Genomic DNA, 23197 nt, shown 5'->3' with positions numbered 1-23197 from the left:
TTTTAAAATGGTATTTACTTTATTCTTTGTAATGTACCAACTTTTTTATATAATACAGTAAGAAGGCTAGAGTAATGAAAGCAAATTTAGAAACAACATTCAACAGTCAAGCAGGTAAACTAATTTTTATCAACTACACCATTATCTATCTACTCCACCTTGAACGATCTGGTTTAACACATTTTGTGCCAAGGCCACTTGCCTTCACTGGGGTTGATCCTGCAACATCACATCGATCAACCTGGCCCTTACTGATAAAAGTGAATAAATTGATTCAAAAGAAAGGTTATAAACATTACCGGCTTCTGGAGGGCCACCTTCAAGCAAAGTTTAGCTCTAGCCCCAATTAAACACACCTAAACCAGCTTATCAAGGTCTTTAAGAAAGAACACTAGAAACTTCCAGGCAGTTGTATTGGAGCTAACCTCTGAAAGAAAGTGACCCTCTAGGAGGATTGGACACCCTTGCTTTGCAGCTTGTAACAACTTTTACCTCAGAGGAAAATTTTCCATCAGAGGTGCCTACAACTACATGTGGTGACATACATGTCAAATATTTCTCACATTAAGCAACCAAAATGAAAATACAGAGTAAAATCACTTTGTGACAGACATAGCTGTAGCACAGAATACAGTGAGCCACTGACTTTTTGTCAGCACTGTTTGTCCAAAATATTCAAGAAAAAAAAACACAATAATTGTCACATTGACTAAAACCAATAGTTTTAGAATAACACAAAGCAAAATACACATCCATGGCCAGTAATGATTTATATCCAGTAAAGTTAATTATTGGTAAAAACTTAATTTTAGACCCTGTTCTGATGCCTTTAAACATCATTGTAAATTTGTTAACATTAGTTAATAATTGTCAACAACATTTGTAAATGTTTACATAATTATTGGCTATGAAATCAGATAAGCAAGAAATATAATTTTAAGAAGCAGTGCCACCCAACCCTACTTCCCAAATTTAGGTGAAATAACCACATGGTATCTATAACTCCAACGTTATGATTTTTTGTAGTGCATGACATTCAGATTGAGGCAGGAAGTGCTCTAATGCCTTCAGTATTCATCTGTTGATTCTGACATCGATCTCTCTCTTTTCTCTCGAGCTGTCACAAAGTTGAGGAGATCGATGGCTGTCACCACTCCAAACACCATTTGCTTTTGAGTGGAAGATCCATCAGTCAGATCTGAAAAGAAAAAAAAAACAGAGCAGCAGTTCAGGCAAACATCTCATCATCCTTTCATTGCTAAGGGTGTACGGGATAAGGAGGATAAACCTGATAGATGCAAAGATTAAAAACTGCCTCTGGCTGCACTCACAGTCCTATGTCAAAGCAAATAGACAAGCTTTTTTTTAATAGACTAAATATTAAACTCTTTGAAAGGGATCACATCAGGAGGAATCAGTTATAATAATTTAGTAGTATAGTGGAAACATATCAAAACATATTTCTGTGCCGCATATATGAAAATTAAGCTTCAGAAATGCAAAATAATAATAATAATAATAATAATAATTTCTGAAAACTTAGTGAAATTGATATTTTAAATAAAAATTGTGAAAACAAACAAACAAAAAATTAAAAAATAATAAAAAGGAAAAAGCAGTTAAAACTGTATCAGACTTGACAGCAAACCTGCAGCACATAAATTTTACTTGTATAGTACTTTTTACCTTACACATGTTTTCAAAGCAAGTTTATATAAAGTCATAATGTACTGTTCAAAATGCCTTTGTGCTTCAAAGAATTAGTTTTAGGGCTGGGTGATATGAGAATACATAACTAAGGTATAAATCAGGGGTCTCCAACACTGCTCCAGGAGAGCTACCATCCTGCAGACCTCATTTCCAACCCTACTCCAACACACCTGCCTGCAATTATCAAGTAACCCTCAAGACTTTCAGGTATGGTTGATTTGGGCTAGAGAGTAATTCTGAAGTAATACACCCATCCCCGGTTTCTTATACAAGGCTTAAGCCTAGTCCTAGACTAAAATGTAAGTCTGAGCGGTTTCAACTGAAAGAAACTTGCATTGACTGATCTTAAAACATATCAATGCCTTTGTTTTGTCTCAAGATGCACACCAGTAATGTTTTTTTTTTCTAAGCACTTTTATAAAAGTTGCTTTAACCTCTTAATTGAACTATAATTTAATCCCGGTTTAGTCTAAGCCCCGTCTGTGAAACCAGGCCTCAGTGTTCAATTACGCTGCAATTCTTAAAAAATAAATAAAAATAAAGATAAATAAATTATAAAAAAAAAAAAAAAAAACTGACAAATTTGATGGAGCTACCCCCTCAGCCCCGAAATTCAGCTGCTGGCGGCTCTCCCCTTTCTCTCTTTTTTCTCCCCCATAGTAGCTGTGATTATATGTTTCCTGCATTGAGCTTTTATTGAGTAGCTCATCCAATAACATAAATTAGTGATTTACACCAATATGTGATGCGGCTGCTGGTAAATCAACTCTGGTTGTGGAGTAAATGAGCACTCTTACCTGAAAGTTTTTCTGTTAGACTAGTGTAAGCGCAAGGTTTTTTTTTTTTCTTCTCTCTCTTCTGTTAAAAGCTGTTAAATTATTAAGCAGTATCTCCTGTAGGTTTTTTTCCTTGTATTTTATGTGGTGACCACTGGGAGGTGCTCTGGGCATATATTTTTCTTTCTTGGTTTTATTCCCTGACGATGTATGTTGCAAAGTAAAAGTTTCACGCAAGTTCGTTGGGTGTCTTTATTTAAAATCAACACTTCTTTTATAAAGAACACTGCTTTCTCACATAACGCAGTGAAGCAGCCCATGCATAGAATGAATAATTGATTCGAGGCATCGATATCAACCAATTCAGCACCACCTCCATGGACATCATCTGGTAACGTCACATGTAAGGAGGTATATCTCAAGCAGCCTCCTAAGGCATAGTTAATGGAACACGCCTAGAACAGGTATACCTTAAGTTAGGACATACCTTCAGAGTCTTCGTAGCACGCTAAGAGACAACGTTATCAGGAAACGCAGCCCAGAACAGTAGCTCTCCAAGAGCAGGGTTTGAGACCCCTGGTAATAAATGATCCTCCAAATATAAATCTAGCTTGTATTCATTTTGTTTATAAAATATATTAGTGGCAGTGTCTTGAACTCAAGCCACAGTGTTTGAATATAATTAAAAGTCACAATGAAACAAAATCTTTCTCAATGGAATTATCTTGATTAAAGATTACAATGTTTTTATTTTTTAATGAAACATGGTTGAATCATTCACATTAAGATCTCTAATAGGAATTTACAAAATACACTGGGTGAATTTTCATATCATGCTGACTTGATGAGAGTAAGCAATTCTCAAAATGTATGAAAGAAAATATGATTGGTTCAGATCCTACTGTATCTGTTGGATATTGCTCTTCTTGAGTGTTCCGTGGCTAAAGTGCACAGCACCACCAGAAGGACAATGCAATTTTGGTCAGACCTTGTTGTGACTTTATTGGATCTTTTGAGATCTAAAGTTCTACATGTACTCATCTGTATTTTGTTTTGGTCATAAGTTTATCTTTTCTGTCACATAATTTGTATTCTTTATGTAATTTTATAGATTGATTTATTTTTTTATTTACTTTAGCTTTTTGAAAATCTCCTTATCTTATGACTCTGAGCAGATCTTGGGCTTTATTATATATAGTTATCTTTTAAAATGTGTTAAAAAGAAAAAAAAGAATGGATAACTACAACTGAAAACTAAGGGGCTATAAATACATAGGGGGGAAAACAAGGCGGTAAACAAGACACAGGACCAAAAGAAGGAGAAACACACAACAACATACAAGTTATCAAACCACACTTTTCAAATTAACTCTGAATTTATAAACTGAATTCTAGGTGTCAACTTTGTGCCATGCTAACCATTCTAAGTGGACCTCAAAGATAAATAAAGCATGTATGATATTGCTCTTATAAGAATATTAACGTAAAAAAAAGTTTTTTGGACTTCAGTTTTCCTTGCATACATAGCTAATGTGCTTTAGTAAAACAATTCAGAGCACATTATCCAGTCAAGAGCTTCTATATGTCAGAATTAACACTCACACTGAATCTGCTCATGGACCACAAGGGCAAAATGATCCGTTTCTAAGATCCGAGACAGCTTTCCCAGATTGTCAGTTAGACGGATCTAAAACAGGCAAAATGGAGGAAGTAATGTCAGATTGAGTGAGTGAGCTCAAACTATCCTTTCTGAAAGACCTGCACTAGGCTCACCTGCTTGAACTGTTTGTAGAGCACTTTGCTGACAGGGTCAGAGGGCTTGACCTTTCCTGCAAGTACAGAGGCAAGCATGTTTCCCAGGGTCACCATTCCCAGAATCAACCTGCAGAGAGAAAGCCAAAAACAAATGCATTCTACTCCTCACTTTTAATCATGTTCAATTACAAAGAAAATATATCTTTAATACAGTAAGTGCTGATGACAATTATCACCGTTTTAATGCTGATTAAAATTTTCTTTGTTGCATGTATTGCTCACCCAGATTCCTCTACAACAGGTGCCTGGTCAAAGCCCTTTTCTTTCAAGATTTTGATGGTTTTTTGGCATGTGACTGTGGGCAGCACAGTTAGTGGAGCAGAAAGGTTTAGACTTTGTAATTTCAGATTCCACCACCTGGAAAAAATTGAATGAAGGATGAATAAAAATGAAAAATGAACACAGAACCGTAAAATGAGAGGCTGCCCATGTTCTAAATACCTACACATTGTATTAATGTTCAATAATATAAATCGAGTATACATTTAATATTAGGAAAATGGGGCTAGCTTTCACCACATGAGGTTCTCATATTCACAGTATGTGTGAAAAGTTCAAATATGAAAATGTACAAATACATTTTCCTATTTGAACTTTTCTACAGAGTATTTTCTATAGAGTTGTTTCAAACACCTAGCTAAAAACCCTTTTAAAATTAAATACTTTTTTAGAATAGATTAATTTTGTTTATTACAATATCATCAAAATAAAACCTCAGATATGGGTCAACTATAAAATGAAGAGTTGAAATGTGTGTGGTTTTTTTTTATTTTTTTATTATAAATCAAGGGTCAGGATAGGTAGTATCTAAAATGCTTAGCTTTAATTAATTTCAACCACCCAGTGTATGTTATTTCGTAACAGAGTAATGGTTTGATATTTTTGTAGAATACATCTTTAATGTTGTGTTATTACATGAATTGTTTTGCAGTTTCAATAATTGTTTTAATGTTTAAATTTAGCTGGATAGTTTATAAAATGACTGCATTGTGACAACTTTCTCCATACACTCTTAAAATTTTCAAAAGGGGGGTTTCACAGTGATGCCATAAAATAACTATTTTGGAACCTTTTAGCGATCAGTTAAAAAAGTACTTAGTATGAAGAATATTTTATTAATCCAAAGAGTCATTTTCCACTATATAGAACCTTTTGTACATCGGAAAGATTATATGGACGTTAAAAGTTCTTCATGGAACCATCAATGCCAATAACAAACTTTTTAAGAGTGTACAGTGTGACAACATGTCCTGTTATTATGTTTTCTTAAGATTTATGCTTACATAGAATTTACTTCGAAAATTAAATGTACCTTAATAAATGCCAAATAAATAAATCACCAATAAAAGTGTGACAGATAGTTCCAGTCTCATGTATACACACTAAATCTTAAGTGACAAAATGATCATCTGCTCACCAGGGTTTATTCACCATGATGTCTTCCACTCTCAGAAAGCCCTTCTGGAACATCCACTTGTCACTCAAGAACTTGGATTAAATTAAAGAATAAATTTCAAAACACAAAATGATGACTAACATCCATTACTTCAGACTGAACCAAGCTTTTGTGAAGCCAGCTGTCTTTGTGGAAAATAGCCAAAATCAAGGGTAAGAAAATATTTAATATTTATGCATTTGGCAGATGCTTTCAAGTAAAGCGACTTATGGTGCATTAAAGAATAAATATTATTATTTTGTGTTCCCTGGAAAACCTGAAGCTGAATAAGCTTGCAGCCAAATCTTGTGCATCTCTCTGATTTCTCCTTACATGTAGTTGCGAATGGAGTCTGGCAGAATCACGACACAGCGCTGCCCCTCCTTCAGCTCTTTGGCAAACTTTACTGCAGCCGCCATGGCAGTACCTGAGCTCCCACCTGACAGCAGAGACAACAATGTGGTATATACTTACACAAATCTACTACAATCATGATATTACTTTTCATAGACATTAAGCCACAATTTAAGATGCTGTATGTTTCATAGATATTATTTAAGTTAGAGTGCATGTTAATAAAGAATAATGTGCTTACCACATAACAGCCCTTCATCTCTTATAAGCATTCGGGCCATAGCAAATGATTCCTCATCTTTGGATTTGTACCATTTGTCAACCATCTGAAATAAAAACACAACGTGTTTGATTTGTACATGAACTGCCCGCTGTCTTCCAACAGTAGAACACTGTAAACTAAAACTATACTTCAACTGCCATCTACTGGTAAAAAACAAAATAGCAACACCAATGGGTGGACTATTGCAACAAACAGGTGGATTTCATAAAGCAGGACTCTCCCTTCCAGGGGTCAAAATATCAAGATGAACATGAGAGGAGAGTATTAAATTTGACCTTAGCACTTTTACTACAAATAAAGTCAGCACAAAAACAAAACAAAACAACCAAACCTAAACATCCTTAATAGTATAATTTATTTTAGAATTTTTTTTAAGCGTACTTTATCATATTTGATACACAAGTTTCTAAAACCTCTAAATGATCAACATGATCAAACCTTTGCTGAAAAACCTCTTGCACACAATCTACTACATGCCTTCTGTCGTCTGATAGCTAGATTATACTTTGTTTAGCAAGTAAAAGGCCTTTTTTATATAATTGTACAAACGTCCACCCTCAGATTGTGGTTCATGTGTCTTTTTCTGTGAAATATTTTCAGATTATTTTTAAGTAAATATGAGAATAACTTTGATATTGTTAGTAAAATTTCAAGATGAACACTTACTGTACTGAAGGAACTTAGGTTTACTTTATTATCCAAACATCATTTTTTAGAAAAGTAATGTTCAAATGTGTCACCTGAAGAGCCCTATCATATGCAATGTATTAAGGACATTAGACTTATATTTCAACCTGCAGACTTTTGTAGAGTCACTCACAGATCTATCCAAGACGGTGGGTATAAAGTCATATCCGATGCCCTCCACCTCATACTGGGTTTTATCTGTCCGGTTCAGCTCATCAGGCTCAGCGAGGATCGAGCCCTCTGGGTCCACCGCAACAATCTACCAAAACACAGATTCTTCAGATGAGTCAAGACTCATTTTCAGTGTTGCCTGGTTACTCAATGCCTGAGTGACTAATACAACTGCAACATATAATTTTATTACAATTCAACATTATGTGGTTTATTCTTCCAGTTATTATATCCTGTTAATTCTTCCATTATTGTCTTTCTGGCTGACATTTTAAAATGAAGTGGTACTCTGTTTTTTGTTACAAAACAGTTATCTGAGGTTTTAATTTCACAAAATTGCTGTGCATCAGATCTTAGGGACAGTCAGTGTCTACCTTAATATTTGGGCATTTCTCCTTCAGTTTGCGGGCAACTCCGGTAATAGTGCCACCTGTGCCGGCTCCGGCCACCAGCATATCCAATTTACCTGTGGTTAGTTGAGTTGAGAGTTAAAGAAATAGTCAACAAAATAATGAAAATGTACTCACCCTCAGGCCATCTAAGATGTAGATTCGTTTGTTTCTACATACAGATGTGGAGATATTTAGGATTACATCACTTGCTCACCAATGGATCCTCTGCAGTGAATGCGTGAATGGCTAACATATTTACAGCATTTGTAAATGTAAAAAGTGTGTTGGTTAATATACTATATAAACCATTTTAATCAGTTTAAACAACCATTCAAATGCTTATTAATAAGGAAGCTGTTCATCAGTGTATGAATCATTTGTACTGTATTTGTGCGTGATCAACGCCAAATCATCAATTCAATTCACTACCTGGAATGTCTGAACATTATACCAAACCGGCAAATTGGTGCAGCTCCTGGGAGAATTTAATCACTATCATCTTGACATCCTCGGCACTGGTGAGGCCCGTTGGACAGCCGGTGGGAAGTTGATAAGTGACAATAAGACCTTCATATATTCTAGCTATGCACGTGGTGTGGGGATTGTCCTCTCCCACCGAGCAGCATAAGTCTACTTCGATGGCGAACTGTCTCAACAAAATCATCTCCGCAAAGCACGTATGTGAAGCCGACCTTCGATCATGTCTATGTGCCAACAGAAGATGCCTCCGACGTGGATAAGGACTCTTTCTACCATGACTTGATCCTAGAGAATTAGTTAATTACAGACCGATCTCGAATCTCTCTTTTCTATCAAAAATACTAGAAAAGGCAGTATCCTCTCACCTATGTTCCTTCTTAGACAAAAGTGGTATCTGAAAATTTGAATATTTCAAGTCAGGATTTAGACCATATCATAGTACTGAGACTACTCTCATAAGAGTTACAAATGACTTGCTCTTATGATCCGATCGTGGTTGTATTTCTCTATTAGTGCTACTGGATCTTAGCACTGCATTCGACACTATCGACCGCAACATCCTTTTGAGTATTCTACAAAATTATGTTGGCATTAGTGGAATTGCATTGTCATGGATCAAATTTTACTTATCTGACCATTATCAATTTGTAGCAATGAATGATGAGATATCATATCGATCACAAGTACAGTTTGTTGTGCCAAAAGGCTCAGTACTAGGACCATTGCTTTTCACACTTTACATGATACCTTTGGGAGATTTTGTCAAGAAATTTGGTGTTAGCTTTCACTGTTATTCTGATGATACTCATCTCTATATTTCTCAAAACTTACGGAATAGATAGTTGATATAAAAAAACTGGATGACTGGTAATTTCTTAGTGCTAAATTCTGAAAAAAAAAAAAAAAAAAAAAAAAAAACAGAGGTTTTAAAAGATTAGTTTACTTCCAGAATAAAAATTTCCTGATAATTTACTTTTTAAATGGTTTTTAGATGGTTTTTCTAGATAAGACCCTTATTCCTTGGCTGTGATGCTGCAGAGCCCTTTGAAGCTGCACTGAAACTGCAATTTGAACCTTCAGCCTGTTGGTCCCCACTGAAGTCCATTATATGGAGAAAAATCCTGGAACGTTTTCCTCAAAAACCTTAATTTCTTTGTGACTGAAGAATGAAAGACATTTACACCTTGGATGACATGAGGGACAGTAAATTACCAGGAAACTTTTATTCTGGAAGTGAACTAATCCTTTAATTATTGGACCAAAAACCTCCGCATGTAATAACCCAAAACACTGCCTAACACTTGATGGCTGCTCTGTTAATTCTTCATCATCAGTTAGGAATCTAGGTTTCTAGCATTTGTAAAACCGCATTTTTCCATCTTAAAAATATATCTAAATTACGACCTATGCTCTCAATGTGCTCTGTGCGCTTAATAAACAAACTCCAGCTGGTCCAAAATGCAGCAGCTAAGAGTTCTTACTAGAACCAGGAAGTAAGATCATATTAGCCTGGTTCTGTCAACTCTGCACTGGCTCGCTATTGAACAGCCAATAAATTTTAAAATCTTGCTAATTACTTAAGAAGCCCTGAATGGTTAAGCTCCTCAATACTTGAGCGAGCTCTTCTTGCATTATAGTCCTTCACGTCCGCTGCGATCTCAAAACTATGGTCATTTGATAATATCTAGAATATCAAAATCAACTGCAGAAGGCAGATCCTTTTCCTATTTAGTGCCCAAACTCTGGAACAATCTACCTAGCATTGTTCAGGAGGCAGACACACACTGTCAGTTTAAATCTAGATTAAAGACCCATCTCTTTAAAGGGGACACATGACGCTGCTAAAAAGAACATTGTTTGTGTATTTGGTGTAATGCAATGTGTTTATGTGGTTTAAAGTGGTCATATGATGCATAAAGAAGATCTGTAAAGTTGCAAATACTAAAGTCTCAAATCCAAAGAGATATTCTTTATAAAAGTTAAGTCAACCACTCCTACCTAAAATGGCTCATTCTCATTCGTTTGAAACAGATCGCGTCTCCAGTACGCACCCATCCACAAATCACTCCCTCTGATGCGAAATAAACCAATATCCTGAGTTATTCAGTTACTCCTAACAGTACACTGACTGAACTGCTAAAAGAGAACCGATGATGGTATGTGCACGAGCAGATCATCTGGACTAAGTCTCGTCCTGCTGGGAGACGGCATCACAGTATGTTAAGGGGCGTAACATTTCTGTCACACGCTTGAGGCATTTGGCCAATCACAACGCACTGGATAACTGGCCAATCCGAGCACACCTCGCTTTTTTAGAACGATGAGCTTTGTGAAAATCAACGCATTTCAAAAAGGCGGGGCATAGAGGAGAAACAATAATGTACATTATATGGAAAATAATGTGTCTTTTGAAGCTTTAAGATGATGTTGCTAAAAAGAACATTATTTTGTGTATTTGGTGTAATGAAATGGGTTTATGCTGTTTAAGTTTCAAAAAACATTATTTTCCACATACTGTACATTATTGTTTCTCCTCTATGTCCCGCCTTTCTGAAATGGGTCGATTTTTATAAAGTTCATCATTCTGAAAAGCGAGGTATGATTGGCCAGCTGTCCAGTATGTTGTGATTGGCCGAATTCTTCAAGTGTGTGACGCAAATGTTATGCCCCTTACTTTACTGTGATGCCTTGTGTCCCGGAGCGGCGAGATAAAAACTTTAAAACCTATTATAAACAAGGCATTTGTTGCATAATGACAATACCAGTGGTTCTCAATTCCAGTCCTCACGCCCCCCAGCTCTGCATATTTTGCATGTCTCTCAGTTAACACACCTGATTCAGATAATTAGCTTGTTAGAAATGAGCTCCGTGCATGAACTGTGTTCCCATTGACATGGTCCCTACACAGTGTTCATTGCTCTCTACTACCTGAGCAGGGGAAATCTGTTGAAGTTAACCTCACTTCAGACAAGTGTGACATCATATACCTCTGTAAATAAATATATTCAAATAGAACAAACATCTGAAGCGATAAGAGAAACATACAAAATGTGCAAAGTTATACCTTCTTTCTTTGCGTGAACATTTGGGCGGTGTTATGCAAATCTTCCCACATCATGACGTAGACATGTGGGGGTGTGTTAGAATGAGCCATTTTAGGAGGGCGTGGTTGCTTCTTAAATTTTATAAAGAATATCTCTTTGGATTTGAGACTTTAGTCTTTGCAACTTTACAGATCTTCTTTATGCACCAAGAACTTGTTATACTCCAAAGAGAAAGGAAAAATTTAAATTGCATCACATGACCCCTTTAACCTGGCAAGCACATAATACTCTATCACAGTTCTATAATTCAAATCCATTAAAGGGATACTCCACCCCAAAAAGAAAATTTTGTCATTAATCACTTACCCCCATGTCATTCCAAACCCGTAAAAGCTTAGTTCGTCTTCGGAACACAATTGAAGATATTTTGGATGAAAACCGGGAGGCTTGTGACTGTCCCACTGACAGCAGTGTACGCTCTTCTGTGTCAGCCGCGCTGCACGGATGCGCTGTTTTCGTTCAAATCAAAGTGTAAATACATGTAGAAAACGTATCCTTGTGTCGCGGCTGACACAGTGTAGCGTACGCAGTTTGCGTACAATTTGTGCTCTCCAAAATGGCACTACAGTGATTCGGAGAAACAAAGAGGAGACTAATTGTTGAATAAATTATTTTATTTTTGTTTTCTTCACTTACAAAATGTATTCTCGTTGCTTCATAAAATTCAGATAGAACCACTGGTGGCAGATGGACTATTCTGATGATGTCTTTCATACTTTTCTGGACCTTGACAGTGCAATTTACTTGGCAGTCAATGGGACAGTCACAAGACTCCCAGTTTTCATCCAAAATATCTTAAATTGTGTTCCGAAGATGAACCAAGCTTTTACTGGTTTGGAACGACATAGGGGTAAGTGATTAATGACAAAATTTTCATTTTGGGTTGGAGTAACCCTTTAAAGGATTATTAGGCTGCATCAATTAGGTCAACCGGAACTGGGAACACTTCCCATTACATCCAATGTACTTGTTACATAGTAAGAAGAATGGAATTGTTGAATGGAATGTTAATATTAATCTGTTTCATTCTTATTCAGAGGTCACCATAGCCATGCAGATCCAGTCTGTATCCAGATCAGATGGTGAAACAGCACCTAGAGATGACCTCTATAGCCCTGAATGTCAGTGGAGACCATGTCAACTAGATGCACCCCAGAGACAGATCCCCTGCGAAGACCTCATCACCTCAACAACCATCAGCACAAGACCACAGGAACCAGACAAGTCCTCTACGCCTGTGTTGCAGCCTGGAATTTAACCGCACCATGCCAGTTTTGTTTTTCCAGAGGAGATGACTCTTTGTTATTGTCTTGCATTATTGACATGCTATTTTTCCAGTTTGACACTATAAAGCTCCTTTGACACAATCAGTATTGTATAAAGCGCTATACAAATAAAGGTGACTTGACTTGCTACTGGAGCTCAACCATATCCCTCGCCATGACCTTGTCATCATTGCAGGTGATCTCAACACTCAGATCAGCAAGGCAAGGCATGTGGTCGATGTGATCGACCCCCATGCTTCAACGACTGAAACCAATTACTACAGTTAGCAACCCCTGACTATTTGTGCTGCACAAGTACTTGCGGTTGGGAACCCGTAATTTCTACACAAGCGGGTCCACAAAGTTATGTGGAAAGCCTTTAGAGAATGTTGGATCCAACCTCAATCATGGTTGTTGATTGATGAACGGCATAATGCAAAGAAAGCCAGAGATCAAGCACGTGTAGAGATGGAATGGCAAGCTGCAGAGATGAAGTATAGGGACTCGGACTGACAAGTAAATCAAAGCTGGCGACGTGACAAGTGCAAGTGGGTCGATCAGGAAGGGACAGAAGCACAAGTAGCTGCGAATCAAAATGATACATACAAGCTATGTTGGATCATTCGAGAGCTCACCAGCTCCCCATCTGGAAGTGGCACACCAATCAAAGATCAGGATGGCAGGGTCCTTCCTACCCAAGAAGAACACCTTGCCATAGGTGGGTTAAGCACTTCAAGGGAGTCCTAAACCACCCAGCGCCAACCACAGCATTTGATCTCGGCTTCCTCGACCCTTTACTTAATCTGCTAGTAAACCTTGACACCATCATAGTGGTGGAAATGAAAAATGCAATCAGGGCACTCAAGAATGGCAAGGCTGCAGGCCTGGACGAGATCCCGCCTGAACTACTCAAATCTGGCGACCAGTACCTTGTTGAAGCCCTGACGGACCTGCTCAAAGCTTGCTGGGCAGACTCAGCAGTCCCCGAGGAATGGAAACAAGGTATGATCGTCACGTTTCTGAAAAAAGGTGATCTCTCCAAGTGCGATAACTGGCGAGGTTTTGCTGTCCTGATGGTACCTGGAAAGGTATTTTCAATTGTACTTCTAAACCACATTTGATGAGCCGTCGATGCCTGCCTTACAGATCAACAAGCGGGCTACCAAAGTGGCTGATCCTTCATCGAGCAGATTTTTGTTTTGCGACAAGTGGTTGAACAATCACTGGAATACTAACAATGTATCTCACTGAACTTTATTGACTTTATCAAGGCCTTTGGCTCCGAGAAATGCAAAGGAAGATATCACGGGCTTACAGAATTCCATCTCGATTTGTTGACATCTTTCAAAACCTGTACCAAGTATATTTCTTTGTGATCTAATCGAATGTCAACGTGGCGTGTTTTATTCCTCCTCGTCATCAACTTTGTCGACCACCTACACATTGGCATACCCTGGACAGTTGGCGACCACTTCCTTGCCAATCTCGACTTTGCAGATGATATCGTAGTTTTCGGCCCATCCCAATCTGCTCTACGAGATCTCACTATGGCTTTAGAAAATCAAGTGGCCAGCACCGGATTCCAAAATTAGTGGACAGAAGACCAAAGTCATTTGAATCGAGAGTCCCGATTTCCATTGATGGACAACAAGCGGAGGAAGTGGCAAACTTCACTTATCTTGGTAGTGTCATCACCTCGGACAGTGACACAGAGCGACATCTGCTGCATCAACAAGGCATTTGCCATGTTTCAAATGCTTAATCTAGTCTTGACCTCGCATTTCCTATCCCTGCAGATTAAACTGCAGTTCCTGGCTGCGATTGTTGTATCAATGGCAATCTACATGTGCGAAACTTGGAAGATGATGGAAACCATTACTTGAGAGTTGGACATTTTCCATCTCCAATGTCTGCGATGCATCCTCAAGATCACTTAAAAGGACAATGTTAACAAAAATATATCGTTGCGCCTACGCATGGCCCCTCTCCGTGACCGTTACTGAATGCTGATTTAGTTTCGCCGGACACGTCTTTCGCCTTCCTGTCCATCGGCTACTCAAGGTGGCGATATTCTGGCAGCCAGCACAAAGCAAACGAAAACAAGGATGACCAAATATCACCTGGCAAAGAACCTTTATGGAAGGCCTGTGAGCAGTTGACATTCCACGGGATGAGGCCGAAGTCATGAGGATCGAGGATGGTTGGAGAACGGTTGCCACCCTATGCACTGAACAGCGACAGTGGAATTAAGGTTAAGGTAAGGTAATCTGTTAGACATTACATAATGATATATTACATAACTGATCTGTTAGACCTTATATAATGTTTGTTAAAGATTATTAAAGTTATGATAAAGTGTTTTAACTTTAAACCATTGCTTTTGGCTAGATAGAGTCAGCAATAAAATGGCTTTCTCCAGTTGTCTCGAGTGAATCAGGAGATCACAGATGAAGCACTGTTTCAAGTGAAAACAGTCCAAAACAGTTTTGAACAAATATATGGGCGGATTTTGATGTGAGAGGACTTTTTCACTGGAGGAAGCATTATTATGGATTATGGACTTGTATTTTAAATGGAAGCAATGGTTTAAAGTTAAAATGCCTTGAAGAATTTGTATCTTTAAAAAAAAGTGCACAGCTTTTATTGGACTATATGCACAGAGCATTCTTTAGAACTTCTGCATTGAGATAAGTTAACTTCCAGTGAAACGTCATTTGATGTTGTGGTATATATAGGTAGAGACTCTTGAGACCCTCACAGAAACCTCTTCTGCCTTGTTCTTTTCAGAAACTGGGAAACAAAATCATTGCAATGCTGTAAATGCTGAAAGCGGCATTAACATACAGTTTCATATTATTTAACAACATATAGTCACTTAATGCACAGGTTTATTTTTGACATCGGCTCATCAGATGTTTGTTCTGTCCATTGCTACAGTCAATCATAGCAATGACTCATGGAACAATTTAGCGGACTCACCAGTAATGTCCTCTTCGAAAACAAAACTTCTCTTCAAATTCTGAATGGATTATGTATAGCAGTGCTTCCCAAACCTGTCCTGGAGGATCCCCTGCCCTGTACCTTTTGTATGTCTCCCTTATCTAACACACCTGATTTCACTCATCAGCTTGTTAGTAGAGACTGCAAGAACTAAATTGGGTGTGTCTGATTAGGGAGACATACAAAATGTGCAGGGCAGGGGGTCCTCCAGGACAGGTTTGGGAAGCACTGATGTATAGAAAGGGCGCTCCCCTTATAGCATAGCTGATTTTGACAGTTGACCAGAAATTACTGAACTGGCCTTTTTAAAAGCAGGAAGTAACCATGCATATAGTCAATTTATGGACTGGAGTCATGTGGATTGTTGTAATGTTTTTATCAGATGTTTGAACTCTCATTCTGACTGCACCCATTCACTGCAGAGGATCTATTGGTGAGCAAGTGATGCAACACAAAATTTCTCCAAATCTGTTCCCATGAATAAAAACTCTATCTTGGATGGCTAAGGGTGAGTACATTTTCAGCAAATTTAAATTTTTGGGTCAACTATTCTGTTAAAGGGGTCATATGACGTTGTTAAAAAAAGAACATTATTTTTTGTTTTTGGTATAATGAAATGTGTTTATGCAGTTTAAGTTTCAAAAAACATTATTTTCCACATACTGTACATTATTGTTTCTCCTCTATGCCCGCCTTTCTGAAACGCATCGATTTTTACAAAGCTCATCATTTTGAAAAGCAATGTGTTCTCTGATTGGCCAGCTATGCAGTGCATTATGATTGCCCGGATACCTCAAGTGTGTGACGGAAATGTTACGCCCCTTAACATATTGTGATGCTGTGTCCCGGTGCGACGAGACAAAACCAATACAAACCATTACAAACGAGACACTTGTAGAATCCAGTGGGGACATAAATACTGATTATAATGACTTGTACATTGCACTGCGTAAACATAAAATCTTTTATGAGTTTTTTTTTTGATAGTTGAATTGCATTGAATAGTGTAAACTGCTCAAAACTCGCGTTTGAATCATCAGTGGCAAATCCTTTAAATATGAAAACGTACTTACAGGCTGTGAGTCAGCATTATTTGTCAGGACACCATCATTGTAGGCTACTCTCCCAAGAAACAGTCCTCGTCCTCCGTAAAATGTGCTGCACACATCTGAATTTTGGTTTGAACTGTTCTGGAACAGTGTTGTAAATACAACTTAACCACTGATTTCTAGTTGTGTCCTCTTTTGGAAGGCCACACAATGTAGTTTCACTTTTGACAACGAAACACACAGCGTCTCCACGACATGGCGGCAGGAACAATGCTACAGGAAGAATAAAAGTTATGCCTTCTTTCTTTGCATGAACATTTGGGCAGTGTTATGTAAATCTTCCCACACAGTGACGTAGACATGTGGGGGCGTGTTTAAACGAGGCATTTTAGGAGGGCGTGGACGAGTTTTATCAAGAATATTTCTTTGGGTTTGAGACTTCAGTCTTTGCAACTTCTAGATAAGGGATTTTATTTCACGAACAGCTTGTAACACTCCAAAGAGAAAGGAAAACTTGAAATCGCATCATATGACCCATCATATGTTACTGACAACAAAAGGCTTTGAAACTGAGAGGAAGCTATGCTTTGATGATCAAAATCAGAAAAAGATGGGAGAACAAAGACAAAGAGAGAAAGTGAGAGAGAAACAACACAATTACTACCATCACACTGCTCCAGAATCTCCTCAGCAGTGGTGTCATAATGAGCCAGGGGGTTGCTGGGATTACGGTACTGGTCCAGGATGTGTGAGTTAGGAATCTCATTCTTCAAGCGCCAAGCTACACCCACATGGGACTCTGGGGAGTCAAACCGTGCACTGGTGGGAGTTCGGACAATCTCAGCACCCAAAGCTCTCAAGACATCAACCTATAGAGTAGAGGTGGAATGATTACCGGTTTGACGATAAATCATGATAAAATTCCCCACGGTTAGTATTACAGTTTCATATTTTAATTATCATTAAAACCATATTTGATTAGTGCGATTTAAACAACTCAGGATAAATAAATTCTGTCCAGCATAAAGCACAGTTTTAAGTAACAGTCGCATGTGTGCACAGCACACAGAGTAGTTACGTTTTGTGTGAAAACATGGTGGAAAGCTGGGAGGTTTTAAAAGAGTGCTGAGGTAATTATACAAATTAATATATGAATGAATTAATTATATGAATGTAACTATGAAGGTTGTGAATATCTTCAGAAAAGATTCGATGGTATTCTGTTTTCATCTTCACTCCATGTAATACCTAATAAAGTAGTGTTCTTAATCGCAGTGCAGCTTTGTCCACGGAGGTTACGGGAAACAGCTCTAATTCAGCTGTTCCATTAGTGCCATCTAGTGTCAGAGAGTGGATTTACAGCAGGTTACATTTACATTCAGCCTGTGTGCAGTTTTTGTCTGGCCAAAAAACAGACAGAATTTGCATGCCCTGCTATAAATTTTGACTGGTTGATGAAAAACAAACTTATGTGGATTCTACACATTTAAACAATTCGGATAAAGGATCTAGAATTATGGAGCAGATAAAATACATATGATCATTTATTAATCATTTATCATTTTGACGTAACCCTTTTCTTTATTTAAAGGCTGAAATGTGAGGTTTACCATTTTATGAAACTTTTTCAAAGCTTTATTTGAACATTTCGTACATGCTTTTAGATAAACTGTTGGCAGTCATGTTGTCATTTAAAATCCGGACATCACTGGTAATGTTATTGTTTTAGTTTTTATGCAAACAAAAAGTAATTTTATACAGTGTTTGTTGATTTTAAATACAAAACACAATTTGTGTGTCAGTACTTTTTGAACATTTCCAGCACATTTTAACAAAACGTGATAATACTGATAACCATGCTAATTTAGGTCACTATAATCGTGATGAGAAATTTTCATACCGTTACATCTCTACTATGAAGAGACTCTTATTTAACCTACTTGATGGGCTATCAAATCCCATTTGATATAATTGGAATGAATCTTACCTTTTCCTTGCTCATTTTCTCAGGCATAACAATTATGCAGCGATATCCCTTCACTGCTGCAGCCAGTGCAAGACCAATACCTGCATAGAGTGCACATAACTTAACCCTTCAGACCATTTTGTTTTTCCCACTGTGCAAAAATGAATTTACCCACTTGTTTATCTCCAGTGTAGAAATGTCCACTACAATACACTTTTAACCATATTTAGAGGGATTCTAACCATATTTATGAACTGGGTTTTAAACATTATGCAGTATGTGAACTAGTGTTAAAGATTTTGAGAAGAACACACAAACTGTAACAATGAACAATGAAATAAGAATGTAGAAAACAAGTAAGACAAAGTCTCAACAAAATCAGAGTCAACATCAGTCCTGTGTGATTACCTGTATTTCCAGAGGTGGGCTCTATAATAGTGTCTCCAGGTTTGAGGATGCCTTCCCTTTCTGCATCCTCCACCATACGCAGACTAATACGGTCCTTCACACTACCACCAGCATTAAAGAACTCACATTTGGCCACTGCAGACACATATACAAACAAAACTAACTGACTGTTACGTAACATGAGATCATTTATATAAATGCCTTTCTTTCACCCATTTCATAGATTTATATATAACATTAAAGCTACACAGCAGGCCAAAACTACTTCAAAGGACTCAAGGTCAAAACTTGCTTTATCTTTCAAATTCTTTTTGTCTTTTAAATATATATTTTTTGTCTTTCAAGGAAGACTATCTTATTTGTAATGCACCTTCTGTGGCATAATGATATTGACTTTCAGTGTAATTTATTTAAATCTGTTCAAAAGTAGAAATGTGAATGAATCACTTACAAAGTTCACATTTTAGTCCAAAAGTCTTAGAGATCTTGTTTATGCGCACCAGTGGTGTGTCTCCAATCATGTCCAGGATGTTGGGTAGAATCTTCTCAGCTTTTGTCCTGCAGTGGTTAAAGGAGGACAAAATAAACACTCATAACAGTATATTGGGGGACAGAAAGATACTGTATAGTTACAATTATAGTTATATAGATACAAAGGTAATTTTGTGACAGTGTAAATTAAAAAATTATATAAAAATAACAAAGAATTGATTGGATCATTTGATGGTTGTTGCTTGTTATTGCTGCATTGTCATGTGAGTGACAGGTCTGGCACTAAGCAAAATAATATTAATATTGCAAAGTCCGTTACAGATGATCAATGATTGTATAACATGTTAATCTTGCTGACAAGTTTCCAAATAAAGACATATCCCTGAGAAGTCACAGACACAGAAGTGCTCTTTTGGTAGGCTCAGCTTTCTAAGCACGTGCCATTTCCCTGTCACTTGATTTAAAGTATCTTGTGATTTTTTTTCAGAATTGCAAAGTAAATGATCATTAATTATCACCTGGGGAAGTATTTGTGAGGGGAATTTTCAGGAGACATTCCTGGTTTCCAGGTACATCTACTTGGCAGGTCCGGACGAATCCATTTTGGGTCAGTGATCCCAGTTTCTCTATTTAGCTGCAGAGGTCTGTCTACATCATCCGAAACCAACATCTCAACACCATACCTACCAGTGGTCTTCTTGCCAGCAAAAGGGCAGGCAGGACTGTCGTTCTCTTTGTTGGGTGGAACTGAAGGCATGTTTTCTCTATAGATCTCTGTAAAGTATAGCACGAATAAATCAGGTATTAGATTTGTAGGTGTTCAGAAATTGAATAATTAAAGTTAGTGATTTTGTCTTTTTTTCTTTTTTTTTGGGATTAACATTTAAGACAAACAGCAGTTGGTAAATAAACTGCTATCACTTTAAGACATAATGCATGAATCCAATATAATTATAGGCCTACACATCCAATTTCTTTCTCAACTGTTGTATCTTTACCTGAGACATAACTGACTGTTTTCAATTATACTTGTCAAGACATGTATTTTGACACAATTTTGTCCATTCATGCACAAGAAGACATGAAATAGAAGTCAATTTGGGGCTTGTGCATTATAGGACAGCATCACCCATTTAGACAAATGTCCACAGACTATGAAGCTGGAATACTTCCAGGCCTCTGTCTTTATACTCATTCCAAAACTATGACTAAAAGATCAAAGCCCACAATGATAAACTGTAAAATCCACAGAATTAACAATACAACAATTAAGATATATTTTGTAGGGCAACCCAAAAGTGACGTTTCCATTGGCTTTTGAATTATTGTAGAAAATAAGCTCTGTGACCAACAAAAGTTTATGATAATCTTCACAAATGAACATAACTTTTATCAATTTTGAAACCTAAATACAAGTAAAAAGCTAAACGTAGGCTTTATGCAACATCACAATCACACTGCTTCCACCATTAAGCTTCATCAGCTCTTTCAGTCTTTATCCAAAATCATTTTCCATGAATGTTTGAGTTACAATAGGTTTGATTATTAACACAATGAGGCTGTAAAAATGAATAGTGAGTAGATGATGAATAACATTTATAAATAAAATAACATTTAATGTGTTTAGTTGTAGTTCCATTTAGACACTTATTAGTAACTAGCAGCTGTGTATAAAGAAGTAGGCTACCTGTGTCACGTCATTTACATGAACGGGCTTCATTACCTATTTGAGAAATGGCCATGTGTTGGCACGCAATCTGATTGGCTGGAATGAGGGCGTCTGCCAATCGCCCTCCTATCAGAAAAAAATAAATAAAATCATAAGGATGCATTACTTATGTATTTTATGTTGTCAAATAAAATGTTAAAATATCTTGAACTTTTGATATTACAGGCATTTAACCCAAAACAAATTTAAAAACCCACTGAATTAAGGACAATGGAAGCCGAAGTGCTAAAAATGGTTGCATACAGGTCCGCAGCACTCCTGTCTCAATTCAACATCAACACAATAACATGAGAAGCCATGACAATTCCAGCCTTTAGGTGGTATAAATGCCAAATCTGACCTCGTAAATACACCAACCTTAACCATCAGGTTAATTCCAGAGTATGAGAGCCATTAATAGATAACAACAAGCCAAGCATAAAACACACCAGATGTTAAAACTATGCACCTCACCAACATATTAAACATGCTTGACTGCTTTAATGTCAAATGACCACAATACAATGCAAGTTCATGTGGTATGTGTATCTAGAAATAACATGACTGAGACTGACTTATTCCCACAAAAGACAAAATTGCAGTAATTTGGGTATTTTAACCAATAAGCCACACTTCTTGTATTTTCATTGGAATAAATATCAAAATATTACATGCAGGCAAATGATACCAGATAGATAGATAGATAGATAGATAGACAGATAGATAGATAGATAGATAGAATTCTACTGCATGAGTGGTGACTCTTCAGGACCAGGGTTGCCAAGTCCGCAGTATCCCCCACAATTGACAGTACACAAATTAGATTTAAATGTATTCAGTTTTCAGCAAGTTTTCAAATTCAGTTTTTAGGTAAACTGTATACTGTGTTTTAATGGAAATATGATTCAGATGCGGTTATGATTATAATACCCACGTGCAAAATCCAAATATTGGACATATTGTGCTGTATTTGATACACCTGGCAACCCTGTCAATGCAAGAGTCGGGCTACCAGAAGTATGGGGAAGTGGAGCCATGTGCTCCAACAACACTTCTATCTAAAAACTCTTATTCACACCCCATCCAAGCAGAGTTTCATGTATATCTTTTTTCTCCGTAAAACACTTGTATAGGACTTACAGAAACATTCTTTAAATAATCTGTACGAGCACGAGGCAACCATCCATGTACCTGCAAATCACAAACCTCGTGCTCTTTTAGACTCCTGTAAATGTGATTATGTCAGTCAGTCATCAACGGTCACTTTTTGTGAATTCGATTTTAGTTGCAGTTAATTACAGCGGTTTTGATGGAATTGACGTTTAGTATGCAAAGCAGCAAAATATTTTCATATAATAAATATAAATATTTCTGTCTCAAATATATTGGTGATCGCATAATGCATCGTCCATTACAGATATTCAACACATTTACCTTGCGGATAAGCGCCGACCGTCCACGTTAACAGCTGTGCATACAGAAGTACCTGTCACGTCATTTACGTTTCATCACTTATTTTGGAAATGGTCGTGTGTTGGCACGCAATCTGATTGGCTGGAACGAGGGTGTCTGCCGATCGCCTTCCTATCAGAAGTTGGAAATTGTCCAACAAATTTATTTAGGTATTGGTAAAAACATCTGCTTGAAACATTTGTCTTACAACTCGAAAAAGCTGAAATATAAGACGTCTTACATTTTACGGCAAATTTCTCTCACAATGAAAACCTATTTTTATCCAAATGTAATGCTTATCAGCCACACCGTCAACACTGATAGATAAGGTTTAAGCACTGGAAATCAGATTTTATGATTTTTTTAGATAATACAATAATAATAATAAAAAAAAAACATTTTTCATGTACACTTGTGTTTTTAAATACTATTTTTAACCATACCACTGAAAGACTGAATTTTATAACAATATCCCTACCCATACTATGAAGGCATACATAATTCCTGGTCTTTTTGTAGTGTTATAAAACTGAATCTGCCTCCAAACTGATACCACTGTGTTTTAAGAGCAATACATATTATTATAACCAATGATTTGAAATGCAGTGTGACACACCCCTACAACACTCACAACACTTACTGAAAGCCTG

The 23197-nt window shown here is 37.2% G+C and overlaps 1 protein-coding gene across 2 annotated transcripts; it reads right to left on the bottom strand.

Moving 5' to 3' along the window:
- On the bottom strand, positions 1–22679 carry LOC109048102 (cystathionine beta-synthase-like protein). Of its 2 annotated transcripts, XM_042756500.1 has the most exons (16): positions 22530–22612; positions 21111–21182; positions 19906–20161; positions 19347–19453; positions 18896–19030; positions 18509–18588; positions 17186–17390; positions 7606–7697; positions 7194–7319; positions 6332–6416; positions 6069–6175; positions 5719–5795; positions 4524–4658; positions 4260–4368; positions 4089–4173; positions 1–1198 (listed from the first exon to the last, which is right to left on the bottom strand). In XM_042756500.1, exons 2-16 carry the CDS (start codon positions 21127–21129, stop codon positions 1068–1070), a joined length of 1749 nt encoding a protein of 582 aa, XP_042612434.1. In that variant the 5' UTR covers positions 21130–21182; positions 22530–22612; the 3' UTR covers positions 1–1067. The 2 variants fall into 2 exon arrangements, with proteins under 2 accessions (XP_042612434.1, XP_042612442.1); XM_042756508.1 differs by lacking the exon at positions 21111–21182 and having other exon boundaries at positions 22530–22679.
- Between the last annotated feature and the right edge of the window lie 518 nt (positions 22680–23197).

Source organism: Cyprinus carpio, chromosome A1 (genome assembly GCF_018340385.1).
Source record: "Cyprinus carpio isolate SPL01 chromosome A1, ASM1834038v1, whole genome shotgun sequence".
Lineage (NCBI taxonomy): Eukaryota > Metazoa > Chordata > Actinopteri > Cypriniformes > Cyprinidae > Cyprinus > Cyprinus carpio.
The sequence above is the reverse complement of the archived record's forward strand: the minus strand, read 5'-3'. Positions and strand labels throughout refer to the sequence as shown.